The sequence below is a fragment of the Rhipicephalus microplus genome, chromosome 5, assembly GCF_043290135.1.
Source record: "Rhipicephalus microplus isolate Deutch F79 chromosome 5, USDA_Rmic, whole genome shotgun sequence".
Classification (NCBI taxonomy): Eukaryota; Metazoa; Arthropoda; class Arachnida; order Ixodida; family Ixodidae; genus Rhipicephalus; species Rhipicephalus microplus.
In genome coordinates this window covers 198869742-198897123 of record NC_134704.1, presented here as the reverse complement: position 1 = coordinate 198897123, position 27382 = coordinate 198869742, and the positions used below count along the sequence as shown (strand labels likewise).

The 27382-nt window shown below is 47.7% G+C and overlaps 2 protein-coding genes across 3 annotated transcripts in view; both read right to left on the bottom strand.

The window, feature by feature from the left end:
* The window catches only part of LOC142818087 (uncharacterized), a 35608-nt gene extending 23544 nt beyond the window's left edge, over nucleotides 1-12064 (bottom strand). For both annotated transcript variants that reach the window (XM_075896367.1, XM_075896366.1), the window contains exon 1: nucleotides 11823-12064. In XM_075896367.1, the coding sequence (XP_075752482.1) occupies nucleotides 11823-12064 (242 nt within the window). The remainder of the gene's footprint in view (nucleotides 1-11822) is intronic.
* Nucleotides 12065-16728: 4664 nt separating this feature from the next.
* LOC119173586 (uncharacterized) lies at nucleotides 16729-22694 on the bottom strand. Its single transcript, XM_075896364.1, has 3 exons — nucleotides 22375-22694; nucleotides 21130-21258; nucleotides 16729-20655 (listed from the first exon to the last, which is right to left on the bottom strand). Exons 2-3 carry the CDS (start codon nucleotides 21166-21168, stop codon nucleotides 20377-20379), a joined length of 318 nt encoding a protein of 105 aa, XP_075752479.1. The 5' UTR covers nucleotides 21169-21258; nucleotides 22375-22694; the 3' UTR covers nucleotides 16729-20376.
* Between the last annotated feature and the right edge of the window lie 4688 nt (nucleotides 22695-27382).

Here is a 27382-nt window from a genome sequence, read left to right as displayed (position 1 = left end):
AACGGGCTCCCAAATCTGGGCACACTGGCCTACACCATTTCCGCCTCCATCGGAAATGTAGTCACCGCAGCCGGGATTAGATTCCATGGCCTGCGGGTCAGCAGCCTAGTATTTTAGCCACTAGACCACCGCGACGGGGCCCACAGTGGGTGACTTCAGATCAAATTAGGCCATTTGGGATTCTTTAAAGTGCACCTAAATCTAAGCGAAGGAGCAGCTCATCGCCACCACTGCACTTGATGCTTCATCTTTCATTGAACCAAAGCGAGAACGACCCCTCGCATTAGCTGTAATATCATAACCTTACAATTGGTTACCTTAGCCACGGGCAGAAGCATTTGGCTCTGCACTACTACCTCAGTATCATGCATACAGCCTTGTCGAAGCTGATGTTAAAGAATGGTGCCCAGTAATCCCACTAGTCCCTTGGATCCACCAAGTGTGGCCCTTACAAGTCACAATCAGATACTCATCAATGTTGTGCAGTAACATTGTGATATTACACTATGAGTGACTTTTGTTTCGCCTTACCGTCAGGAGTTATGAGGTCTTCAATTGCGTTTTTTTGAGGGGTGGGGGGGTTAATGTCCCAAAACCACGACACTGACAGTATTGTTATGTGCCGCTTACCTAGAAAACGAAGAAGTGAGAAGACTAGGTGGTGCCTGTCCTAGCCATCGTGGCTGTTTCTACCCGCAGTACTGTTACTGTGAATATTGTAAATACACTCGTTTTCTGTCATCTCTCCGTAAGAACTTTGGTGGAGGCGCTGGGCACATCAGGAGCACACAACGGAACTTCGCAGCGGGCGTATTCTTGGACAGTCCATCACTCCAGCAGGCAATTCTGCTGATCCAGCCCCCGCTATGCCGAATGCACCCAGTCACGTTGTCGTGACCCACCTTCGAGACCCAGGCCCCTTCTGCGGGACTGATAACGGCCACGTGGAGAAGTGGCTGGCCAACTAAGAGTGCAGCAGCAAGACCAATCGCTGGTTGCAAACGTCAGGTACTATCTCAGGGGTAGTGCCAGTGTGTGGTTCGACACACACGAGGAGGATGTAAACTTACGTAACAAAAAAAGACGTATGTTAACAAAAAAATGACAGCTTTTTGGAAAGCCCATTGCACGCCAAGAGAAAGAACTCTCGTGCCGTGCCCAAACCTCAAAGGAGCTGCACATGTTTTACATACAAGATGTCTTAGCCTTGTGCCGGCAAGTTGATAGCCAAATGGCCGAAGCCAACAAAGTCAACCACATTAATGAAGGCATCGCTCACGACGCCCTTCACTTGCTCGTGTACAAAGACTGCTTGACCATTTACAACATTATCAGGGAGTACTGAAAGTTCAAAGAAGCAAAAAGCCGTCATGTCACGCAGCAATTCGTCCAGCTTCCTAACACTGCTGCCACGTCGTCATGCAAAGACGTCTAGATCCAGCCGCCGCCCAGTACCAAAAACTTCCTGCATCTCGTGTGGCGTAAGATCGAGGCAGCAACTCCATCTGCTCCCCAGACTCATTCTCACGAGGAGGCCCGCCCAACAGTGTCATTAATCCAGGCCGCCGTGCGCGATGAACTGGCGAATGCAGGCATCCAGCCTGTATGTGCCTAAAGTCGTTTTATGTCAGCCCTGCTCCATACTACCAGCCACAACAGACTTATTCCAGGTAGCATGGTTCGAACCAGAGGCACACGTGAGATGACGGGTCGATATGCTTCAACTGCAATGGCACTGGTCACATTTCCCTCTATTGTCGCTATCGTCGGCCATCGTCTCCTCGTGCACCATACCGTCCAGACGACACTTCATCCTCCCCTTTGCACGGCAATCCACTGAACACTAATGCCCGAACATCGATCCCACATTACGACCCGTCGCTGTCTCCCCAGACCCAACGACTTTCTCGGTTACTTATGTCCCGTGGCTTTCCCTCGCCGTCCCTCCTCGGGAAAACAGACCAGTGCAGCTCTCGGAAGGTGATGCTGCATTGACTGATTGACTCGGAAATCCTCTGTTAACTCTGGCATCTCGACAAAAGCTTATGGATGTAGATGTAGAGGGCATGTCTGTTTAAGCGCTCATCCACACAAGGGCCCAATCTTCATTCATGAGTGCTCACCTTTCTCGTCGTCTTCGTAATGTCGTTACACCCGCCTCATCCCCTGTTGTTCGTTTAGCCAATAGCCGTACACCTACCGTCCTTTGAATGTGCTTTGCGCATGTGAGCTTCGATGACCACAACACCTCAGTTTTCTTTGCTGTTCTGGACGTTGCTCCTTGGGCGTTCTACTGACGCGAAGATTAGTTTTGCCTCACTCTTTTGTGACTGTTTCTGCAAACAACTTTTGCAGACCTGTCCTGAACTTTAAATGCTGCACAGAACTTCTTCCTGAAGGTATCACGCTAGGCACAATATCACCTTTAGACGCAAACAACCCTGTTGCTCTGGCCATTGATGCCCCACAGTCGCCTCCAGGCAGCCCTGCTGCTGGCTCGACACCTGATGACACATTCGAAAACATGATTGCCCCTGACCCTTCAAGAAGCCAGGACCTACGCCTTTTCTTAGAGTCATACCGCGACTTGTGGTTTTGCTTTTTGATTTTGGACAAACATATCTAGTGAGGCATCGAATTGACAACGCAGATGCAGCACCCATTCATCGACACCCTTAGCATGTCTCAACGACCGAGCGCAGCGTCATTCAAACAGAAGTTGACGAAATATTCGCTAAGGACATCATGAAGCCATTTTCGAGCCCTTGAGCGTCGCCCGTGGTATTTGTAAAAAACAAAGACAACACCTGGCAGTTCTGCGTCGACTACCGGCATTTCACCGGCACATCAACAAAATAAAAAAATACTTCTACCCATTGGTACAAATAGATGACACCATTGATTCCCTTCTGGTGCACGGTACTTTTCTTTTATCGACCTTCGTTTGGGCTGTTGGCAAATAGCTGCCGATGAAAATGATTGGGAGTCAAGTCATGCCCTTTAGGTTGTGTAATGCGCCAGCAACATTTTGAGCGTGTGATGGAATCTCTACTGAGGGGTTTCAAGTGGTCCACATGCCTCTGCTGCCTGGACGATATTGTCGTTTTCTCCCTACATCCAACAGTCACCTGCAAAACTTGTCGGCTATATTTCAAGTCTTTCACATTGCTGATCTTCAACTCAACTCTTCAAAATGCTGCTTTTGGCACCTGGAGATCACCGTGCTTGGCCATCTTGTTGACGCTGCAAGTAAACGAGCTGATCCAGCAAAAATACGCGCCGTCATCAACTTCCCTATTACACGTTCTTCCAAAAAGGTTTGCTCGTTTTTTTTGGCTTGTGCTTCATTTGATGTGCTTCAAAAAATAAAAAAACCTTTTCGGAAAGCCCGTTGCACGCCAACATAAAGAACTCTCTTGCCGTGCCCGAACCTCAACGCAGCCGTACATGGTTTACATACAAGATGTCTTAGTCTTGTGCAACATATACGTCGTAACACGAGGCAGCTGGCTGTTCGCCTTTATTTTATTTGGCTGAAATCCAATGTTGCCTATGGACACCAATGATGCCTCCTCCAACATGCCCACCCACTAAATACGCTCAATAAGCTATAGCCCATGTTGACCATGCACGTCAACTTGTGTGCGTTCGGCTAACTGACTCGCAAACGGGCCAAGAATTTCGTTACGAGAGCAGTCATATAAACACCCACTTTCCTGCAGGATTCCTGTGCTGTGGTCTCCAGCACGCTGTATTGGGATTTTTACAAAGCTACTGTTCCTGCCCTCCGAACTGTACCCTGTGCACCGCCAAGTGACCGACGTGACATAAGAAATTGAATTGTCTTTGTCCTCGTCGACTCAACCCCGTACCAACATCGTTTACGTTGTACGTCTGAAGCCATGTCATACACCGGGCTGCCGCAACGCACATGTATAATAACCACCACTATACCGTCTTTCTCTGACTGCACCGAGTCGGTGCCTTCACCGCAGGAGGGTAACGTTATGTGCCGCTCACATAGAGAGGACGAAAAAGTGAAGGACTAGGAGGTGCCTGCTCTCGCTATCTTAGCTGTTTTTACCCGCATTACTGTGACTGTAAATATTGTAAATATACCTGTTTTCTGTCATCTACCAGTAACAATACCATTTATTAAACACCCGCTGGGGCAGATACATATTTTCAGAGAAGGTTTTTGGGTAATGGTTCTATTTCGGGTGAAGTACTCTATGAGATTTTCCCAGAAGGCACCTCAAGAAACTGCTATCAGCTTCCAGTAAGTGTAGTCGCGCGCGTTTCTAGACTTTAACCATACTTTTCTTGCTCCGACTCGTCTAATTAGCAATATTACAGTGTATTGACAACTTGGCATGGTTTCTTTTATTTCACTCTCTCCTTTTTGTTGTTTGCTGTTTATTCTTATTTGATACCTTGCTTGATAGCGGCCGATTGAGCTATTTTGTGTTATGACACGCCGTCCCATTGTATAGTGCACTCATCCTTTTTCTTTTATTCCAATGTGCTGCATCGAGACTGCCACCGCGGCCGGGATTTCTATGCCGTAACTTGCAGGTCGCCACTAGATGTGGTGGGTTGGTCCTCAGTGCTGTCGGCCCACATCACTCAATGTATAAAACTGTACCAGAACACCACTTGTCACCACCAAGTTCCCTGCAATGCACACTTATGCGTTAACCCGGCAAACTACCTGTGCTGTCAGCAATAGTATGCTTTTCTGTGAACACCACATCATCCAATGCACCATTATATGATGGCCAAATACCGAGCCCACATTTTTAGTATCGATGTGCCACTTGCATTTTCAATTTTAGCTCAAAACAACAGAGCCCTACTCTAGTCTCGAGATGGCTGAGCCTAAGTGCAGTATAGTGCTTTCTAGTCAACAGAAAGTCCAATTGATATTGCCTGTGTATGCACCATGCTTCATCTGTGCACTTTACACATATTGGCATGACAGCATCGTGTCGACAGTGTCCATTTAATATACGTGCCTGCCATGCCGCTCCCACTAAAATTCCAACAAAGACTTTGTGCTTTTTGAATCAATACTTCTTTGCAGACTAGTTGTTTTCATACTTGAAAACTGTGCTTGCAGTGCAAGCTGAAGGAAAAGCGAGAAGGGGGACAGGAAAGAGTACGTTCTTTCCTGTCTCCCTTCTCATTTTTCCTTCAGGTTGCACAGCAAGCAGAGTTCATTTTGCTTTTCAAAGTTATTACCATGACTGTTCATACATGAACTCACCAATGTATACATTCACGAACGTCTATGCTTGATGCATAAAGTGTTATCTTTGTTGTGCCATTCTCCTGTAAATACCTTCAGTGTTCTTTCATGGGACAGTTTTCATGTTAATAAATTGTTATCTCATGTATTGCATATTTATTTTTGCATGGGTATAGTGGTTACAACAGTTGGCAGCTGTGATTTTAGTAAGCTTCGCCCTAATACATTCTTTGGCAAGGTTCTTTTTGGGGTTGCATAAGTTTGTTGCCAGACTTTGGGGTGGCTGTTGCCAGACTGTCGTTAAATTTGGCAGAAAATTTTTCTCCTGTAGTTGTGGCTTCTTTGTAAGAGTTTGGTGCTATCCGCGGTGCATTTCGCGAGTCCAGGCGTACATAGCTGTAGCATATCCGACATACCCTAATTAACCAGCCTACGCGCCTCGACTTCTGTAATGGACGGTTCATTCCGTTATTAAAACGGCCTCTTAATTGCGCAGCAGCGCCGCGCTCGACTTCTGCTAGGCGCGGTTCATTCCGTTAATTAAAACGGCCTCTTAATTGCACGGCAGCCCCACGCTCGACTTCTGCTAGGCGCGGTTCATTCCGTAAATAAAACGAATTCTCTAATGCGCGGTCCATTCCGTTAATTAAAACAGAATTAAAACGGCCTCTTAATTACATGGCAGCGCCGCGCTCGACTTCTGCTAGGCTCGGTTCATTCCGTTAATTAAAAGGGCCAGCGTCACTCATGCACTCGCAAAATGCACCGCGGATAGCACCAAACTCTTACAAAAAAACCACAACTACAAAAAAAATTTTCGCCAAATTTAGCGGCAGTCTGGCAACAACCACCCTTCCAGCCTGGCAACCACTTATGCAACGCCAAAAGGAACCTTGCCCATTCTTTTATTGAAGAAGCCTCTCAAACGAGACATCATGCAGAGTAGAGCCGCATGGGGTGCACTCGACAGTTTCATAGAGAAGGGTGGCAGATTATTTTCAGATCACATAATACACAGGGGGCGAAAAAAAAAGCGACAACCACAAACGGGCGAGGATAACTGCGAGTCTAACTTGCCTTCACCTGAACACGGGGCCGTATTGCAGTGAAGCCATGAAATAAAAAAAAAACATCCGCGAAGAGCTCTCCAATAAGTTTAATTCTCTTGTCTTAAATTAGTTCGACTAAAGACAATTTCTTGAGGCTGCATGCTTTCCTTTTAGCTTCGACAGTGTGGTAATGACGCACGACAAAGTTTGCGCGCAGGCTTTCAAGGATTTTACGATCGCACGCATGTATCACCACTACATTTCTGTCCTTGCTGCCCGAGCACAGTTCGTAGCCTTATTTAAAACGACAGTATCACAAACGCGCTTTCAATAACAGCATGCTGAGAATCAACAAAAACTCACCATGTGGAGTGCAGTAATCTCCGGTGTGGTGTTTTTCGCAGCAGGCCTAGGTGTATCAGGCGTTATCAGTCGACTCGGCTTCAATGCATCCTGAACGGCGCGACTTTGCGACTCGGCAGTGAAAGGTGGGGCACATGCTTTCTTCATGAGTATAGAACTCGGCGTAGGGCGTTCGTTCAGTGGGAGGGGGCGCACACGCTTCTTTCGCGAGTATCCTACTCGGCGCAGGGCTTCCTTCAGAGCACTTGGGCAACAGGCGTATTGGCGACTCGGCTTCACTGCGTCCTGAATGGCGCGGTTTTCGGCAGTGAGAGGTGGGGGCACACGCTTTGTTCACGAGTATCTAACTCAGCGCAGCGCATTCGATCAGACGAGCCGCACACGATTACTTCGCGAGCATCCGATTGCAGGGCCATATGCCTTGGCAGGGCTTCCTTCCGTGACCCCTGCTAGCTGCCGCAGCAGCCTTTGGCGCCGCCATGCGAAACTGCGGGGAGGCGACAGCGCGATGATACAGTTCGGCTGCCGGAAATGCATAGCCTCCAAGAGCGCTGAGCCGCGGTGCATTGTGGGGGGTTCTATCCGCTCGCCTTTGTAAACTCACAGCCAGGGCAGAGTTAGAAGAGCGGCAAGAGAGCGCGCGCCTGTCCTCTACTCCAGCCGTGCTGTAGCTCAACTGGCGAGGGCTGGGCCGCAGCGCCACAACTAGCGATGGTGAAAGGGTGCGACTATTCTCACAACAAATCCGTGCAGGGCGGGGCCTCGCCGCGATGACGTAGCCACCATTTCCTTTTTTTTTCTGCGACTGGTGGTGGTAGGTGGTGGTAAAAAACATTTATTTCAGAAAAAGTCTACTAGAGAGTGCCGACGTGGCCCATCGGCGTGCTAGAGTGGCAAGACCCTATTCCGGGACGCCAGTGGAGCTGGAAGCTGCCCGTGCGCGCTCCACCAAGGAGCGTTGTGCAGCCAAGGTAGAGCAGCCAAGGAGGTGCTCCTCCCAAGCCTCTCTAGTTGCGATAGGAAAAGGGGATGAGAAAGGGACGGGATTAACTGGGCACGATGCTACGACGTGATATGTGTCGGCGAGCACATGACAGGTCGAGCAGGTGCCATTGATTTCCGGCAAAAAGTGCCTGGCGACCGCCGGACTGATAAAGGTGTTCGTCTGCAGGCGGCGTAGCAGTCGTTCATCCACTTTCTCCAAACCGCGTGCGGGGTCCGGGTAGAGGCGGCGCGAAGCCCGGTAATAAGCCAAAATTTCGCGAAAGCGCGTCAGGTTGGTATTGCCAGATTCTGTCTCGGGACATGGAGGGGCAACGGCCCGGACAGGAGAAGCGCGGGCAGCGGCATTTGCCGCCTCGTTGCCGGGCAGGCCCGAGTGGCCTGGGGTCCACACTATACGAATGGGATGAGGGTTAAAGCGCCAAGAGGCTGCCTGTAGTAGGCTAGCCGCCAGCGGAGCAATGGAACCCTGAAGGTACTGAGAACAGGCCGAGCGCGAGTCCGTCAGGATGGTGCGTGAGGCAGGGTGAGAGGCGGCCAAAGCTATGGCAACCTCTTCAGCGTGCGTTACTGTGTCTGCTCGAAAGGAGAGGCCATCTACGTGTTTTCCCTCTGTAATCACGGCAGCCGTGAAGTGAGCCGAGGGGGAGGGACCCGGGACGTCCACGTAGAAAACACCAGGACGATCGGAGTGTCGCGTATGAAGGGCCGCGGCGCGTGCTAGTCTACGGCCAGGATGGAGGTCAGGGTTCATATTACGGGGTAGATGTTCCACCCATAGCTTTTGACGCCAGAGCTCTGGTACCGGCTGCAGAGGGTCTTGGTCAGATATCGGGTTAAGGCCAAGTCTGTGTAGAAGACGGTGCCCTGAAGGAGCCTGCGACAGTCGATTGATTTGGTTAACGCGATGAGCTTCGCGCATATCTGCAAAGGTGTTGTGTACCCCCAGAGCCGTGAATCGGCTGTTGGAAGTTGCAATAGGTAGGTCCAGAGCGCGTTTGTATACTGAACGAAGAAGGACGTCCAGCTGGTGCTCGTGTCGACGACGCAGGCGAAGGTAAGGCAAGGCGTAGAGGACGCGACTGGTCACAAACGCGTGGGCCAATCGGAGGGACTGAGACCCGCGGAGGCCGCCGCGCTTGGTAGAAACTCGCCGTATCATGCGGCTCACCTGTTCGCTGGTGCGTCTGAGGCCTGCTTTTGTGCCCTTTGGATCCAAGGACGATGTGAGGTGAAGGCCAAGAACCCGAATATTTTGCACTGACGGGACGGGCCCGGACGGAAGAAAAATTTGAGGTGGCGTTAGCGGAGAGACTGAAAGAAGAGCTTATTTAGCTGGAGAGCACTCCAGGCCGCATGAACCTGCGTAGGTGTCCACCAGAAGGGCAGCCTTTTGCAGGCGTTCTTCGATTTGCGCTAAGGAGCCGGTGTTGGTCCAGATTGTGATATCGTCCGCATATAGTGCGTGTTGTATTCCCTCGTCCTCGCTTAGAAGAGAGGGGAGGTTCATCATCGCCAGGTTAAAAAGCAGAGGAGACAGGACTGCCCCTTGAGGTGTACCCCGCGTGCCTAATAAGTACGGGCCGTGTTCGGTAGAATTAAGGCGAATGAAGGCGGTGCGATGTGATAGAAAGGCGCGAATGTAGTTGAAAGTCTTCTGCCCGCAGTTTGTGGTAGACAGGCTAGTGAGTATAGGGCTGTGTTTGACGTTGTCGAACGCCCCGCGGAGATCGAGAGCGAGCACGGCTTTATCGTTATGGCGCATAGTAGTCGGCTCTATGATATCGTGTTGAAGCTGGAGCATGACGTCCTGCGCCGCCAGATGCGGGCGAAAGCCAAACATCGTGTCGGCAAAGGTGCTCCTGGCCTCCAAGTAGGCGGAAAGGCGTTCGCGAACCATGGTTTCCATGAGTTTGCCTGCGCAAGACGTAAGTGAGATGAGTCTCAGTGCCTCAATACTAACGGACTTTGCCGATTTGGGAATGAATGTCACGACCGATGTGGTCCATTCCGTTGGAAGCGGAGAACCGTCCCATATCGAATTTATAAGCTGGAGTAGCGAGAGGTGTGCTTGGTCGGGAAGATTTGCCAGGAGCGATACTGTGATTCCGTCGCGTCCAGGGGCCGTGCCCCGTCGCATTTTCGTGAGTGCAAATCGTAAATCAGAAAGCGTGTATGGGGCGTCGAGGTCGGTGTTAGGGGCGCCGGAATACGTATATGCTGGGCCTGCGGGATCAATTGTGCGGCAGATGTAGCGGTCACAAAGTTCTCGCGCGAGTTCATCCGTAGTGTCCTGAAAGGCATGCAGGACACGGTGGAGCTGGCGTTGCGTTTCTCCCCTGGTGGTGGAGGGATCGAGAAGGCTTCTAAAGAGTCGCCACGCACTTTTAGAGCTCATATGGTTTGCAGCCTTCGAACAGGTGTCTGCCCAGTTAGCATCGGAAAGTTGTGCGGAGTATGCGGCCGCCTCTGCAGTGAGCGCCTCAATGCGAGCGCGAAGTTTCCGATTAAGTTTGTTGCGTTTCCAGCGCCTTATGAGCCCGCGGCGAGCGTGCCAAAGATGTAGGAGGTGTGGATCGATTGCAGGAGTCAAATTAGAGGTTCCAAGGGTGCGAGTGTTCGCTTGTTTCATATGAAGAGCGTATGATACCCACGCTGCATATTTGGTCGAGGAGAGGCTGGCGGGGAATAGTTGCATTCTGAACTGAGTCCAATCGGCGAGACGGGCTTGGCCCCAGTGTTGGCTCATTTTCTGCCGCGGTGTGAACGAAATGCGGAGTAAAAAGTGATCGCTGCCTAGGTTTTCGCCTAAATTTTCCCATGTAGCATCGCGGATGTGACGGGTGAGGGAGAGGTCGGGGCATGTGTCTCGCGTGACCGAGTGGCCGGAACGTGTGGGTTGTGCCGGATCGGTAAGAAGCGTCAGACTCAGCGAGGAAATGAGCTCCTTGAGCTCTCTGCCCCGGGCCTTCTCGTAGTGGTAACCCCAGTGAGGGCTGCGGCATTAAAGTCCCCGACAATCACCAGTGGTTGTCGGGCCGCTATACGCAGTGCCCGATGGAAGAGATGCGCAAACGAAGCCCTCGCAAGGCGAGGGGGACAGTACACGTTTAAGATATGTATTGATGGTTGGCCCCTCCGCTGAGACAGCACTGATATCATGCAGTAGTCATAAGGAAGATCCAGATCGAGGTCGATCTGTATCGCCGTGTAAGCTTTATGCACGAGGAGGCATGTGGTGGTGCCGCCTACATAGGAGCAGTATCCAGAAAGGGATGGAGCAGGGCCAGATTCTTGGAGCGCCAAGACGGCCGGCTGAGAGCCAAGTGAGCTGAGGAAAAGGGAAAGATGTGAACGCTTTCGCCTGTTCCCGAAGCCTCAAGGGTTCCACTGTATGATCTCGAATTTAGACGCAATGTTTGAACGGGACGTACGATTGGTAGCCATCGTGACTGTCCTAGGTTTTATATTTGGTCCTCCATGTCCCGCTCGGAATCCTCAGAGGCAGGGAGGGGCACGGAGGCCGGATTGTCCGACGGCGGGGTGGTGGTAGCCACCTTACGACGACGCCGTGGAGCTGTACCCTCACTGCTCACCGAGCAGGAGCGGGAACGCGATGCCTTGGGTTGAAACTGGGTGATTGCCCAGGCTTGAATAGCCTGGGTAACCTCTACTACTATGCGTTGGACCGAGAAGCTGGTGAGGAGGTGATTAATCGAAGCTTCGACGCGCGTGAGGCGTTCCTCTACGCGCGGGGTGTGCTCTTCGCTAGGGAGAGTTTGGTTAGCGGGCAAGAGAACCTGAGGTGCCCCAGGAGCCTCAAGAGCTTCTGGAGTAGATGTGGCACCGGTTCCGAGTGCTGGAGTACACATGGCTGCTTGAACCGGCGGTTTAATGGGAGTGGAGTTAGCGCGAGGACTAAGCTTGGACGTAGCTGGCGTAGCCGCCTGGACAGAGGAGGCAATACCGGATGGCCTTGCAGTACACTGTTGTTGGGGTTGAAGTCGCTTATTTAAGAGTTCGAGTTGTTTAGTTAAAAGAGAATTTCGCTTTTGAAGTGCCGGAACTTGCTGGCGAAGGGCCGCAAGTTCGGGAGAAGGAGGATCGACAAAAGGGGGTGAGAGAGGCTTAGAAGCAGCTTTCCCTGCCCAACTGCTCACCTGAGGTACCGCCGCTGGTGCTTCGAGCGGTGGGAATGCTTGAGAGTCGGCGTGGAGTGGTGGAGCCGAATGATGCAGGTTTGTGCTGCTGTCTGGCTGTGACGAACATGAGGTGGTCCCTCGAGGAGATGTTGAGGGCTGCTTGCGTTTCCGATATTTTCGGTATTTTGCCGTGCAGCCACTGGTCCCAGTCTGATGGGCGCCGTGGCAGAGGAGGCAGTTGGGGTGGCAGTCGTGGGCATTGAGACCTGCAGGTGCGGGGGTTCCACATTTGGCACACTGGGTTGGAGTGGCGTGAGGACACTGAGGTGGTCGATGACCGATGGTACCGCACTTGGTGCATACAGGGACCGTTTTCTTGTAGGCGCGGATATACGTCGCCACGCAGTGGTAGAAGAGGAAGCGGGGTGACTTCGTGCCCTCGAAAGTCACCACCGCCGCCGCGGAATCTCCGAGTTTGCGGACCGCAAGGATAGTACCTTAAGGCCAATACAGTTCAGACTTTATCTTCTCCGGGCTTTCAGCAGGGTTTACATTGATGACGCCCTTGCATGTATCCCCTGGTGCCTTGGCGTGGCCTCGAACGGGCAGCTGCTGATCCCCCACTTGCAGCTGGAAGTCTCCGAGGAGTCGCTGTGCCATAGGCAAAATGGTGGTGTTACAGACCAAGATGTTCTGTTCCCAGATTGGCCACACTTGAATTTGCGTGGTAGTCTGGTCGCCGAGGTAGCTGCGGATGGCGTCGCCCGCGCGATCGGCCGGGACAAATGTGCCTAGCTCGCAGGGAACGCGAGGTTTCACTACTACGATGTAGTCGTCGCGAGAGAGGCGAGGAGTTTGACGCGGACGCCACTTGCGTTGCTTCGCTGGCTGCGAGGACGGAGCAGAGGTAGGCACACCACCGGAGGGATGGCGCGCCGGCGTTTCTTTCAAGGCTGGGGAATGGTGGCCCGCCGTGGCGTCTCGTTGTTGTTGAGACGCAGACTTCGATTTCGCTTGCTTGCGTTGCCACAGTCTCACCATGTCGTCGAGGTATTCATCTTCTGATGGCATAGTGTTTTCGGAGGATGAAATCTCCATGGACAGCATTTGGCTTGAGGTAGGATCATAGCCCGTAACCACGTTAGCGGCCGCCATCGCCGGGCTGAGAGCCCTTAGCGAGGCGGCGTTGCAGCCCGGAGTGAAGGACGTCTCTCAAGTTGTCAAAACTGGACTCACCTGGACGAAGGTGTTGTCTAGGCGAAGCGGAGAACTTGGGGGTGACGATAAATCCAAGTTTCAGGGGTACCAAGGTGGATGTCCGCAGAAATAGCATAAAATCTGCGGAGGCGATGTGGAGTGCGTCCGTCACCATCGAGCGCTTGCAGCGCCCCCCTCTGCGACTGTTCTCACAACCACGGCCGGGCTAGAGAGGGAGCGGCGCACGCTTTCATACGACCTCCGCAGCGGCGGCGAAAACAAAACGGAGGAGTCTCGACGCACAGTTGCACCACTCTCCGCACGGGGGCTGCGCGAGCCAACCCTTGCCTGGCATTTGCGCGCTTGCATTTGCAGGCTGCTTTCTATGCGCGTGCGGGCTGTTTTCGCAGCGTATGTGCTTCTGTAAGTTAACAGCAATCACATTGTCTTACTTTTTTTCGGTCTGAGGGAGGCTGAAGGCGTGAGTTTTCAGAAATGCATCGCAGTGCGCTGCACCTTGTTCAACATGGTAAAGTGAATTCAGTGTATATGCCTCGACCGGTGCCGTGATGATGTTCTGTTGTGTCCTATACTACAAATCACGTGCCGGGAAAACGCCGAAGGTTTCGTTCCACCAGTTCCCTGTGGATCAAGAACTGTGCCCAAAGTAGCAGCGGAACATTTCAAGGCAGAACCTCGTAATAAACGACAAGTCGCCATCAATTGTCGTATGCAGCAGGCACTTCCGTCAGATCGATTACGCTCCTGACAGCAGGATAAGAAAGCTGCTTCCCGGAGCCGTGCCAACTGTCTTTGAAGATCATCCCGCATACTTTGCGCCAAGTGCGAAGAAGCCCCGGAAAGAACCAGCGTAAGACAATCTTTGCCCCCTCGCAAACCAACTAAGCGGAAACGGGATCGTCACATTATTCGAGAAAATAGCAAACACCTGCCACGCACGCATGTTCTCGAAGTTCTGCAGCTGCTCGTAAAACCGCATCTGGACGTCCCTCTGCTGAATTACCATGAAAGTGTTGACAATAGTTACCGAAGACGGTCCACAAGTTTGATTGCTGACAAATTATTCAGGATACCTTTAGTGAATCACTCCACTCGAGTCACCGACGACAATGAAAAGCGCATGAACTATACACATAAGCCGTAGAGGAAGCACTTCTGACTGTGAAGCTTCTCCAGCTCGAACAACGTTTCTTTTGTGCAAGACTGTTTTGTCACGCTGAAGATGATTTTTTTCTGGGGCTCGAACTGGGAAACACCATTATTTATGTGTTCAAATGGTGCAATTGCTCTTTTTCTTGTTTACTTCTATGCATTGCAAACTTTTTAGGGGTCCCCGCCGCAGTGGTCTAGTGGCTAAGGTACTCGGCTGCTGATCCACAGGTCGCGGGTTTGAATCCCGGCTGTGGCGGCTGCATTTCCGATGGAGGCGGAGATATTGTAGGCCCGTGTGCTAAGATTTGGGTGCACGTTAAAGAAACCCAGGCGGTCGAAATTTCCGGAGCCCTCCACTACGGCGTCTCTCATAATTATACGGTAGTTTTGGGACGTTAAACACCACATATCAATCAATCAACTCTTTAGGGGTAATTACTGAATGTTTACTTGCTAGCTTCTGACAAGCTCCTGTGCTGTTGTGCATATTACAGTAATATCTCATTGGTTCTCTCCAAATAAACTCGTTTCCAGTTTGCGTGGTGCCTTTGATGACATTTGATAGGTTGATGACAACCTATGACAATTAGAGTATGCCGCTAAGTACTTCAATCTGCATATAAAAGCGAAACATTGGAACTATCCAAGGCGATTTAATCGCGCTGCGCTGAGAGCAAAATTTTGCAGCAATTCTGTTTGTTGCATCTGATGGCGCGCACCCACGACAGCGGAGTACTTAATATTTCAGTTCAGAAAAGGGGGAAGGGGCAGGGAGGGCAGCATTAAAGACCAAAAAGTACACAAAAATTAAACCACACAATAGAAAAACGCCAAGGCTTGTAATTTATTCACGATACACTAATAATTTAGGATGATTGCACGTTCTGTCAACTTTCGTAATTATTTCATAAATTTTTTAGAGAAATTGCAAAATGACTCATGGTCACTTTGAGACCATATATCAAAGTCACGTATGGCTGGTGCGTGTAGCAATAGAAACAAATAATCAGCTGAAGATCAGAAACCATTATTCGGTGATGGGCACGGAGTCTTCGTTTGGTTCTTTCTAGCTGGCCCCTTTTAACTCTCCTTCTGCGAGTGCCAGTAGCGGTGATTGTAGTGAAAAATAAAGAAAAACAGAGCAGAGCCCGCGCGCGAAGTAAAAGACGAGCGCGTTCGCATGGTTGGCCCGCAGCGCCAGCTCCTAGCAGCGGCCGCAGGCAGGAACTAGGCCTCTTGCGAAGGCCGTATGACAGCGCGCGCAGCTCTCTCTCTAGCCCGGCCGTGTCACAACAAATCCGTGCAGGGCGGGGCCTCGCCGCGATGACGTAGCCACCATTTCCTTTTTTTTTCTCTCTCTCCCTCCCTCTCTGTTTGGCAGCGCGTTCGCTCAACACCACCTAGACTTGGTTCGCTGTGTGCTGTTCTGTGGCTGTATGCTGTGCGCGGCGTCTCCCTGTTCTGTGGTGGCGTGCGCTGTCTTGTCATATTAGGCTGTTGAATATTAAGCTGTTGAGAGGTCCTTAGCTGTTGTCAACGGGAGGTATGCTGTGCGGACATCAAGAGACCTAAATGTAAGAATGTCTCGATTGCTTCTTAATGTTTTGCTCTGCGCGTAGATTTAGCATTGTAACACGTAGATGAGGGGACTCAACACGGCAGGACAGGCTTGTTTGCAGTTGCGGTTAGTGCAACACTAGACAATTGATTGGTTTTCGCCTTTTTGAAGGTCGGGTTATCATTGTTCTGGTTGCCGGTTCAGTTTCCCTGGCGCCGATTCATTTCGGTTTGAGTGGAGTACCGGGTCCGGGACATGACCCGATCGTCAGAAATTTTAAGAAACGTTATTGGAAGTGAACTGTTTTAGTTTCGGGCTCCAGTCATGATTAGAACAGCGCATGCAAGCTAATCATGGCTTAAAAAAAATTAAAGGTCTGCCGTAGGGTCACATACCTTATCTATTCTGCTCCTGTGCTCTTTAGATAATTGCCTTGAATTCAAGGCAGAGCTGCGCTTGGGCGCTTATTTTGTTTCCATTTGTGCGTTTCAGAATTAACATTTATGTTATTTTCAACACCGAAAAAGCAATCATGCGCAACACGAGACACGAATTGTGGTCGAGTTATTCGTGACATATCCGTATGTGCCATCCCTGGTCCTGCTAAAAGTGTGAATTACACGTTAGAACGAGGCAGGCCCGATGTTGAACTCATATGAGAAGCTGAAGCGTCAGCGTCGAGCTTTTTTGTAGTGTTGTATTAAAAACCCAAAGCCCAACAAAACTGTAACGTGTTGGTGCTGCTTGTAAGCTGTAACTTAAACGCCATACGAAAAAAGTCTGGGTAATTAATAATAATAATGATAATTATATTTATTATTCTGGTTGACGAAAGCCAGCCAGAATTTCTTGCCAGAGGCAGCGCATCTTAAAGTTTTTTTGCTGCCATTACACAAAAGCTAAAACGAGATTTGATATTGCCCTCTGCCATGCATAAAACTAGGTGCCTTCATTAAATCCTCTTTGTTGTTTATTTTCAGCCAATGTCGTCTTCTTCATGATCTGCGGATCTCGAATCCCTCTGGACAATGTGCCGTTTCCAGTTGTCAAGGGAACCGTCAAAGTATGCATATCTGGAATGGAATACTAGCAGAAGACACAGGAGAAAAAGAAGACCAAATATGTTACATCGTGATGCACTTGCAAACGTTTCAATCTCATTCAGATATGCAGTAGCCTTCCAGTTCAAAGATTGTGTGCAGGCAGTGTAAGGTGCATACTTTGCGGCAGCTGTATTTAATGTATTTTCCCTTATACATATGCCCCTTTTGGGGACCTTAGGGTATTTCTAGCCAATGAACACATTTAGGAAAAGCCCAAGAGCATTATGACTGAACGAGACACATATCCGGGGGTTGCTGCACACCGAAATGTTCAGTTTTGCTGGGACCTCTTCTACCTCCTCTCCCACCTTTGACGTTTTGCCATGCCTTCCCACCATCAGTAGTTGCGAGCGAAAGAAAATCATGGCTACATCCCTGGTGTGAACTATAAGAACATGGGCTTGTTTTTTTTTCCACTTATCAAAGCCAACCTGTGTGTCTGTTAACATGCAAAAACACCAGAAATAAATATTCTTTATTTCATTTACAGCATGCAAGTACCGCTGATTGGCCGAAGGAGTGTACGGAAAAAGTGAACGAACCTCCAAGACACAAAGAAGAGGGTTCATGAGGCTTCTCTCCTTTGCATGGAAAGGCTATGTAGTATGCACCATACATTGGGTTGCATGTTTTGGATACATGACGGGCAAAAACTAGGCAGCTCTACGTTGACTATTTCTAGTTTCACGATACTAAATGTACATGTTAAAGACTTTAGTTCGAAAATACTAGCTGATAAATGCTAAGTTGAGACGATCACCTTCCGGTAATATTTTCTTGTGCATTCGTGTTCCTTATGCAACCCCTTTTTATATCCCCATTCCCATATGATGCCATTTAAAAAGTTTTCAGATTGAATAATTAAGCAGCTCGCCCAAGTCAGTAGTATCAATATGGACCAGATTTAGGGGAAACCCCCAAGGTGGAGTAAGATTCTGCAAAAGAAAGTTTGACATCCACATTTAGGTGGATGTCAAACTTTCCTTTGCAGTATCAATATGTATACCTAAAGCGTTTCACTGAGGGGGTAGTTCCCATAGTTGCCCTAAAAAAAAGGCCAGTTTGTTTGTCCAGCCTCTACACCAACCGGTCACAGCTGTTGCAACAGTCTTGATGAAATTGCTCTGCTGTGTAGGTAACCATACTTCACATTTTCACAGTAAACTTTTTGTGCACATTATGCATTCTCTCACATTTGGTTTATTTACAGTCTATGGATATTACAAGCACGCTATGAATACATCTTGAAATGACCACCCGAAAAAATGTACCAACATGCTTTCGCATACAACAGGTACTATATTAAAATGTCAAAAGGAAAGTATAAAAGCAAGCACGTCCGTAGCAAGTACAGAAAGAATGCAACTTTACAAACAGTTTCATACACATAGATTGAAAGCAGAAGCCTAAAAACATACTTTCACACACTCTCTGAATTGAGAGTATCACCAACACAAAAAATTACCGCTGCATTTATACACATACACAGTCGTTGCCAATGTCACAATTGCATGACTATAATGAAGTCTAGTATAAAACATACCACAATAATCTTAAAAGCTCTAAACATTCTAAAAATTATTCACAAAGATGTCCGAACACTGTGTTTAGGCCAAAGTTATGAATGGTAAAATATTTTGAGTTTTGCAACAATTGCAATTTTTAAAAAAAGAATGAAAAAAAATCACCTAGTGGTCCATCTCTACCGTTTCCCCCGATCCTTTCCTAGCAGTCAAAGCTCCAGTCAATGGTAGAGTGACAGCACACTATAGGCGTCTTCTTTTCAGAAGAGGCTTCAGAGACGAGCATCCTTTTGTCGGCGAGTCCCGAATGTGAAGGCCAGAACTCTGTAGCACAGATTCAGCCAGCTTACGGAAGGTGGCTTGCAATAAGCCCCTAGCCTCCACCAGTGTTTGAACGTCATGGCAGCAGTAAAGGAGGGAACTGCACTTTTCCAATTCCTCGGTTATACTTTTGTGTAGCTCCGACACTGAGGGGGCTGCTGAACCAGGAAGCATAGCAACCCCAGGCTGTAAAGGAACTTCACAAAAGCTGGTCTCATTGACAAAGGGAATGTCTGACTCTGATGCTGCTATACCAAGATCCTGTGAAGGCACTTCAGATGGGCTGGGCTGATTGACAAGGGGAATCTCGGAACTTGTTTCGGATTCTGGACAGCTTCCAAGAGTAATTTGCGGTCCATTGAGGTAACTCTGCGGAAGAGAGAAAAAGCCCCACCTGTCACTGTACTTAAAAACAACACAAAAGTGCTTGCATGGGTGCTTGTGCTTCCTGAAATCAGGGCAGGTACACGATGGCTTAGTGAAGTCGACAGTGTACAGATCATCATCACTTCTTTCAGAATGAACCGTAAACACACCTTCAACGGGGAGCTCTTCCATGTCTGGGGGGGTGTATTCCTCTGCATTACGAGCCGTCTCAGCATATGTTTAACGAACCCATGAGGCCTGTTGTGCAAGTATGCAGGAACATTTTTACTGTACTGTCTGTACGCTGATGACTGCCTCCTTGCTGCCTCATGGAATTTCGCTTATTTGCCGGGAAGGTAGCTATGTACGACAGTCATGATCAGGGATGTTAACGACCGTTTCCCGCTGGAACTTTTCACGTACGGTGCCTTCAACACGCGGTTTTGGGCCTCAATGCCGTTATTTGTGGTCAACACAACGTCAAACTCCAGCCTGTAAGACATGACCCACAGCTCCTTTACTGACAGCCACACTTCTTCAATGTAACTGCGGAATCTTTCGTTTTTCCAACACTCAGAGTCAACAAGGACTTCAACCGCCTTGTCAAAGTCATGCTGATTTGAAGCACTGGCTACGTGTTTCATGAGTCTCAGGGCCTCATCTGGATCGGATATGTTGTTTTCCTTTCTGCACAGCCACCTCTGTCATGCCTGTAGTCTATGGAAGTCACAGATGGAGATTTGACTACCTGGAAACACTTGCTTGATGGCACTTATTTCTGCCTTGCTATAATCCACCATCCAGTATTGTGGGGACCAGTTGTCACACCACTGCTTGAAAACGTCTAAAGCCTCAGCGATACAGTGGGCCGTCTCGAACTGTATGATAAACACACCAGCTGGTGTGTATCCCGACGGTGTTTTCACGAGAAGCAAGAAAAGTGATAGGGCATAGTTACTCGTCTTGTGCGTTGCGTCCAGGCAAACTACTCAGCCTCCGTACTTTTTAAGCATGCTTCTCATGAATTTTGTTTGGAAGCGAAACAGCAACGTGTCTTCACACTCACTGGCAACGCCCTCTTCCACGTTGTCCGAGTCGCTGCTACCCACGAAGCTGCGTGCTGCATACGGCCGATAGACAACGGAGGATTCGGGTTGCTCACCCCTGATCTTTTCAACTAGGATTCTAGCATTCTCTTGATCAACTGTGCTGAAGCAGCCTTTCTTAAGCACAGCTTGGCTCTGGTTGTTGATGTCACGATGTGTTGGGAAAAAGGCCCTGCAGCTGCTATCAGGCTTCTCCTTGTTCGCAAAAAGTACGTCGTGCACATATTAGTGAAGGCACTTTTTCACATCTGATACAGAAGTAATGCCTTCTCTTGCCAACATCTGAATTCGCTCAGCAACGCTCTTGTCCATGTTTTGGCTGAAAGCTTCCATGTCCTCGAAACGATGGTTTTGATGGGAACTGCAGTGGGCAATTCTAACATATACCCGCGTCTCTTTGGCCACAGTCTGCTGCTCTGGGTCAAGTGCCTCCTGCAGCTCCTTGGCCTTGTCGGCTTTCAGACGACCCTGTCTTGTTTGGCCGCATGGCTGGGGTACATCCACCTAGAAAGCAGGCACTGTTAAGTACACAGATTATATTTTATGGTTTCAAACAGTGCGACAAGATGAGGGCGAAGTCAAGATGAGACATAAGACAGCGCTGAACTAATAGCTGGAAGTATATTTCCACTATTGCCAGTATGTATACATGTGGGAAATAGCAAAATAAGAGCGCAAAGCACAAAACACATACAGTCTTGGCTTAGATGCTGAGACTGTATGCGTTGTGCTCATTTGATCTTTCACACTCTGTTTATCTTGCTATTTCCCACGTGTATACGTACTGGCAATGGTGGAAATATAGAGCGCTGTCTTCTGTCTCATCTTGACTTTGCCCTCATCTTGTTGCGCTGCTTGAAACCATAATAATCGTCAACCAACTGTGTTGTGTCGGATTGCACAATCATAAATGACATGATAAAGGTCCCCAGAAATTAATCTGGTATTATTTTTTACTTGTCATTGCACACTACATACCTGGAAATCTGGGTACAACTCAATCCACTTCAAATTCATTGTTGCTGCGCACCCCTTCTTCTTTGTGCCTTGGAGGTTCACCCGCTTCTTTTCGTACACCTCCTTCTCACAGTCAGTGGTACTTGAACTCTGTAAATGAAGTTAACAATATTTATTTCTCGTGTAAACTTGTAGTAACTTAAAGTAAATCTTCTTTACACTGCCTACACACAATCTTTGAACTGGAAGACTGCTGGATATGTGCATGAGATTGAAACTTTTGGAAGTGCATCACCATGTAACATACCTGTTCTTTTTTTTTCTCCTGAGTTTTCTTGTAGTACTCCGTTCCAAATATGCACACTTTGACGGTTTGTTTGACAACTCGGAACGGCACATTGGCCAAAGAGATTCGAGATCCGCAGTGGATCATGGAGAAGACGACATTGGCAGAAAATAAAAAATAAAGATGATTTAATGAAGGGACCTAGTTTTATGTATGGCAGAGGGCAATATCAAATCTTGTTTTAGTTTTTGTGTAATGGCAGCGAAAAAACTTTAAGATGCGCTGCCTCTGGCAAGAAATTCTGGCTTTCGTCAACCAGAATAATAAATATAATTATCATTATTATTATTAACTATTATCCAGACTTTTTATGCGGTTTTTAAGTTACAACTTACAAGGAGCACCAACACGTTACAGTTTGGTTGGGCCTTGGGATTTTAATATAATTGGGCGAAAAATCTCGACCCTGACCCTTCAGCTTCTCATATACAGCGTTCAACATCAGGCCCGCCTTGCTCTAGACGTCTAATTCACACTTCCTGGAGGACCACGGATGGCACGCACGGCCATGTCACAATTGGCTTGCTAGCGCGGAGCTAATCATGACTAAAACCGAAAAAATACAGTTCAGATAGACTGAATAATTGCTAAGCAACGGGGACCAAAGAAACACGCAGACACAGTCAAGGCGCCAATTACAGCTCCAAAAACGTTTATAGAATCTCTGAAGATCGGGTCATGTCCCAGTAATCCGAACAATACTTCACTCAGACCGAAATGAATCGGTTCCAGAGGAACTGTGAACCGGTAACGAAAACAATGATACCTAACCCTAACTTCAAAAAGGCGAAAAACAATGACCGCCACTGAGAAGAAGCCTGTCCTGCCGTGTCCCTAGCTGGTTTAAATTACTACTGCGTGTTTCAATAATAGATCTACGCGCAGATCAATACATTAAGAAGCAATCGAGACATCCTCACATTTAGACGACTTGCTCAGGTCTCGATGTCCGCACAGCATACCTCTCGTTGACGGCGGCCAGGGACCTCTCAAAAAGCTTTAGCTCTTCGTCCGACTTCAGGTAGCCATGAGAGTAGCCGTCGTCATGACGTAATCCTTGGAGGTACTTTTCGATCACCTTCTGTCGGTCAGGAGGCTCGCTCATCGTTGCGTTCCGATTATCCGGCCACTTAACAAGACAGTGCACGCATCTCGCTCACGTGGAGTGCACGCCACCACAGCGACCGCTGGATGGATGGATGGATGGATGGATGGATGGATGGATGGATGGACGGATGGATGGATGGATGAATGGATGGATATGGCTGTACTCTTTAGATCGGGCGGTGGCTAGCGCCACCAAGCCATAATACCTAATGAACTCAAAACTATATTTATTTATTTTTTCTTTGAAAAGTGAGTTTGAGGATTCGTACTTTGCAGTGAAGAGTTTAATTTTCACACGTGCCTTGACTTTAGCCACCAATCAGATAACCTCCTTCCAGTTAAGTCTACTTGCTTAAAGTCTATTTTCCCCTCCCGGTCCCTAAACCCCAGTGCTTTGAAAAACTCTGCGCCATCATCCTGAACTATATGGTGAAGCCCTTTACAGAACATTATCAAGTGTTCGGCAGTTTCTTCTTCCTCTCCACACGCACTGCATACTGTGTCTACCCCTTCGTATTTGGCCCAATATGTCTTGGTTCGCAGTACTCCCGTCCTTGCCTCAAACAGTACAGAACTACCCCGAGTATTATCATTTATTTATTTATTTATTTATTTATTTATTTATTCATAATACCCCTAAAGGCCCTCGTGAGAGGGTATTACATAGGGGGGTTACATGAGCAAAATAAACAATAAACGTCAAAAACGAGAAAAAAGTAAAAAAAATTCAAATTAAATACAGACTAAGGTTGAGATATATGTTATAACTAGTAATTGGTAAAGACAGCAAAAAATAGAGAAAAGAATAGGCAACAAATCATTAGAATACAGATGAGTACCTAGTGAACAACCTATGAAAATGCAAGAAAAAATAATCAATACACTTGGAAAAAAAAACGTACACTCAAAAACGAATAAAAAATATACACTCACTCATCACACCTCAAATAAGCTGAAACAAGGTAAGAATACTACACGTGTGCTCTGCACGTTATAGAAAAGAGGGAAAAACAAGTAAAAAAGCAAAAGTTAGATGATATTAGTATTTTGAATTAGTTCTTGAAATTTAGTGGCGTTTTTTTCTAAGGAAATGTGTGATGGTAGTTTATTCCAATCGATTATGGTACGCGGAATGAATGACTTGGAAAAAGCAGATGACTTACAGTTTAAGCGTTTAACTTTGTAGGGGTGATCGCGGCGAGGAAAAATAACGGCAGGTGGCTCGAAGAAATCGCTGTGAAGTGACACGTGGTGATAAAGTTTATGGAAAAGTGATAGGCGTGCAAGTTTGCGACGATGGAATAGTTCGGGTAGCTCTGCTCGGCGTTTTAGTGCTGTGACGCTGGAATGACGTGAATAATCTGAAAATATGAAGCGAGCGGCACGATTTTGCAGTGATTCAATGTCGGTTATGATGTAAGCATGTTCGGGATCCCAAATGGCTGATGCATATTCTAATTTTGGACGTATTAGTGTAGTAAATGCAAGTTTGCGTATGTTAGGAGGAGCCTGTTTAAGGTTACGCTTGAGAAATCCGAAAGACCGGTTAGCAGCCGCCAGGGTGAGTTTTATATGGTAGTGCCATGTCAAATCAGGTTGCAAATGAATTCCAAGATATTTATAAGTGGAGACGAGGTCAACAGTAGTATTATTCAACATGTAGGAGGTAGGAATCCGGGTTACGTGTTTACTGAAAGACATAAACTTAGTTTTAGAGCAGTTTAGGGTCATTAGCCAAGATGAGCACCATGCATTAATAGCATTTAGATCAGTTTGCAAAGCCTTCCGGTCATTGTCAGAGGAAATTATTCGGTAAACCACACAGTCGTCAGCAAAAATTCTAATTCGGGATGAGACACAGGATGGCAAGTCATTAATGTAGATTAGAAACAGTAGTGGACCAAGTACGCTACCCTGTGGGACTCCAGAAGTTACTGGTCTGAAGGAAGAGTTACAATTGTTAGCGGACGTGAACTGTGTTCTAGAAGAAAGGAAATCTTTTACCCATGCCAAAATGTTAGGGTGAATGTTAAGCCTAGACAGTTTGGTTAGAAGCCGGTGATGAGGGACACGGTCAAAAGCTTTAGAAAAGTCGAGAAAAATAGCATCAACCTGGGATCCACCGTCGAGAGCTGAATGAATGTCATGAATGAAGCCGGCGAGCTGCGTGTCACATGAGTATCCTCGGCGAAAGCCATGCTGATATTTATGTATAATGTTATGATCTTCCAGGTAGTTAATCACTTGGGTGTGGATTATATGTTCAAGAATTTTACAAATGGTACTGGTTAATAGATCCTTTCCTTTGCTATTTCCTGCTAAAAGTTCGATAGATCTCTAGTGCGGACTTCTTAATCATGCCCATTTTCCACATGTCAGTCTCCGTTTCCTTCGCTTTCTTCTTAACCGATAGTTCTTTTTGGTTTGGCCACCTACTGTTTTCTAAGTATTTACCAGTCAACTTCCGGGTTCGCTTCCTCCATTTTGTATCGACATTCTTTATGTACAAGTAGCTGAAAACCTTCCTAGCCCAACGGTCCTCCTTCATTTCTCTCAATCGCTTCTCAAATTTTATCTTGCTGCTAGCTTCCCTGCTCTCAAATGATGTCCATCCCATATCACCTTGTACTCCCTTAATTGGTGTATTCCCGTGAGCTCCTAAAGCAAGCCTACCTATTCCACGTTGCTTAATTTCTAATCTTGCTTGAACTTCTGATCTCATGCACAAGACCTCATTGCCGAACGTCAGCCCAGGAACCATGACCCCTTTCCATATTCCTCTCACAACATCATACCTATTGTAATTCCACAGTGCCCTATTTTTCATCACTGCTGCATTCCTGTTACCTTTAGTCGTCACGTATATTTCGTGTTCCCTCAGGTACTCGGTCCCATTGCTTATCCATACGCCAGATATTTTTATTTATCTGGTATCTCTAGCGTGACCTCCTGTATTCTAAGCTCACTACCTTCGTTGTCATTGAAAATCATGACTGCTGATTTTTCCTTACTGAATCTAAAATCTAACATATCTCCCTCATTACCGAAGATGTCCATCAATCTCTGCAAATCTTCCTTGTTGTTGGCCATTAGCACTATATCATCTGCGTACATTAATGCTGATAGTGCCTGATCAATAAGTTTTCCTTGTTTGACTAAAGAGAGGTTGAAGCCCAGTCCACTTCCCTCTAATTTTGCCTCTAATCCTTGTAGGTACATCATGAATAATACGGGTGACAGGGGGCACCCCTGCCTAAGCCCCTGTTTTACCTCTGCAGGCTTGGATACCTGTTTTTCCCACTTTATAACTACCTTGTTACCTTTATAGATACCCTTTATAGATACCCTTTAAAAGATTAGTGACTACATGTTCCACGCCTAGTGTGTCCAGTATTCCCCACAATTCCTCTTGAACCACGCTATCGTACGCTCCCTTGATATCCAAGAATGCTAGCCACAGGGGCCTGTGTTCCCTTTCTGCTATTTCGATGCACTGCGTCAGTGAGAACAGATTGTCTTCCAACCTCCTGTGTTTCCGAAACCCATTCTGCAGTTCCCCCAGCACCCCCTCATCTTCTATCCATGCCTGCAGTCTTTCCTTTATAATCTGCATCGCCAGCCTGTAGACCACTGATGTCACTGTTATAGAATGGTAGTTGTTTATGTCAGCTTTGTCCCCCTTTCCTTTATAGATCATGCTCATCCTGCTAAGTTTCCATCCATCGGAAACTTCACCATCGATTATTATTTTTATTTTGCTCACTGCCTCTCTCAAAGCCCGCTTAGACTTCAGACCTAATGTCTTTATCAGCCTATTTGGAATGCCATCTGGGCCTGTTGATGTACTACTAGGAACCCTTTTCTCAGCCCTTTCCCACTCTCTCGTTGTGAAAATGGAGCAATTGCACCACTTGATTCGTCCTTGTCTATTGTGGTGCATAAAGTACTTCTTTGTTGAAATTTTTCTGTCACCCTTGTTCTTGTAAATTCAATAGCTTCGTCCCCTTCTAGCCTGGCACCTTGGGCTGTAGTTATAAACCTCTGCTCTAGGCTCGTCTCAGTTCTTAGGGAGTTTAGATGGTTCCAAAATTTCGCAGCTGCCTTTCTATCTTTTTTATGTACTTCTGCCAGCCACTGAGCTCCCTTTCTTCTAATCTTTTCATTGATCAGAAGGGATGCAGCCCTTCTACAGCTTTGAAAGGTTTCCCATTTTCTTTCAACATCATCTGTCGGTTCACCCCGCTGCTTAGCATGACTGTGTTCTCTAGAGGCTTCCTGACGTTTTGCTATGGCTCTCTTAACTTCCTCATCCCACCAACTTTTGGGTTTGTGCCTTCTTTTCCGGGGTGACTTGTTACGCGTCTTAGCAAGCTCTAGCTCAAAGAGTCTAATTAGATTCATGTAAATCCACGCTGTCTTATTATCCTCCGAGATTACTTTCTCAATTTGTTTAGTGGCTATTTCAATTCACCTTTCTGAATAAAAATTTTCCTGTAGTTGCTCATCTTGTCTCCTTCCCACTTTCACTGCTCTTCCAAAACTTAGCTTGATACGTTTGTGATCACTACCCAGACTTCTGGAGCCACCGCGTACCGCGCCGTCAAACAGAGAGAGAGAGAGAGGGAGAGACAGAGAGAAAAAAAAGAAAATGGTGGCTACGTCATCGCGGCGAGGCCCCGCCCTGCACGGATTTGTTGTGAGAACAGTCGCACCCATGGTGAAAGGTGGAAACTAGACTCAAAGAGCAGACGATAGTTATAGCGCGAGAACAAAACGACGACACAGAGACAAGAAGGACACGAAAGACACGTGTAGTTTCGC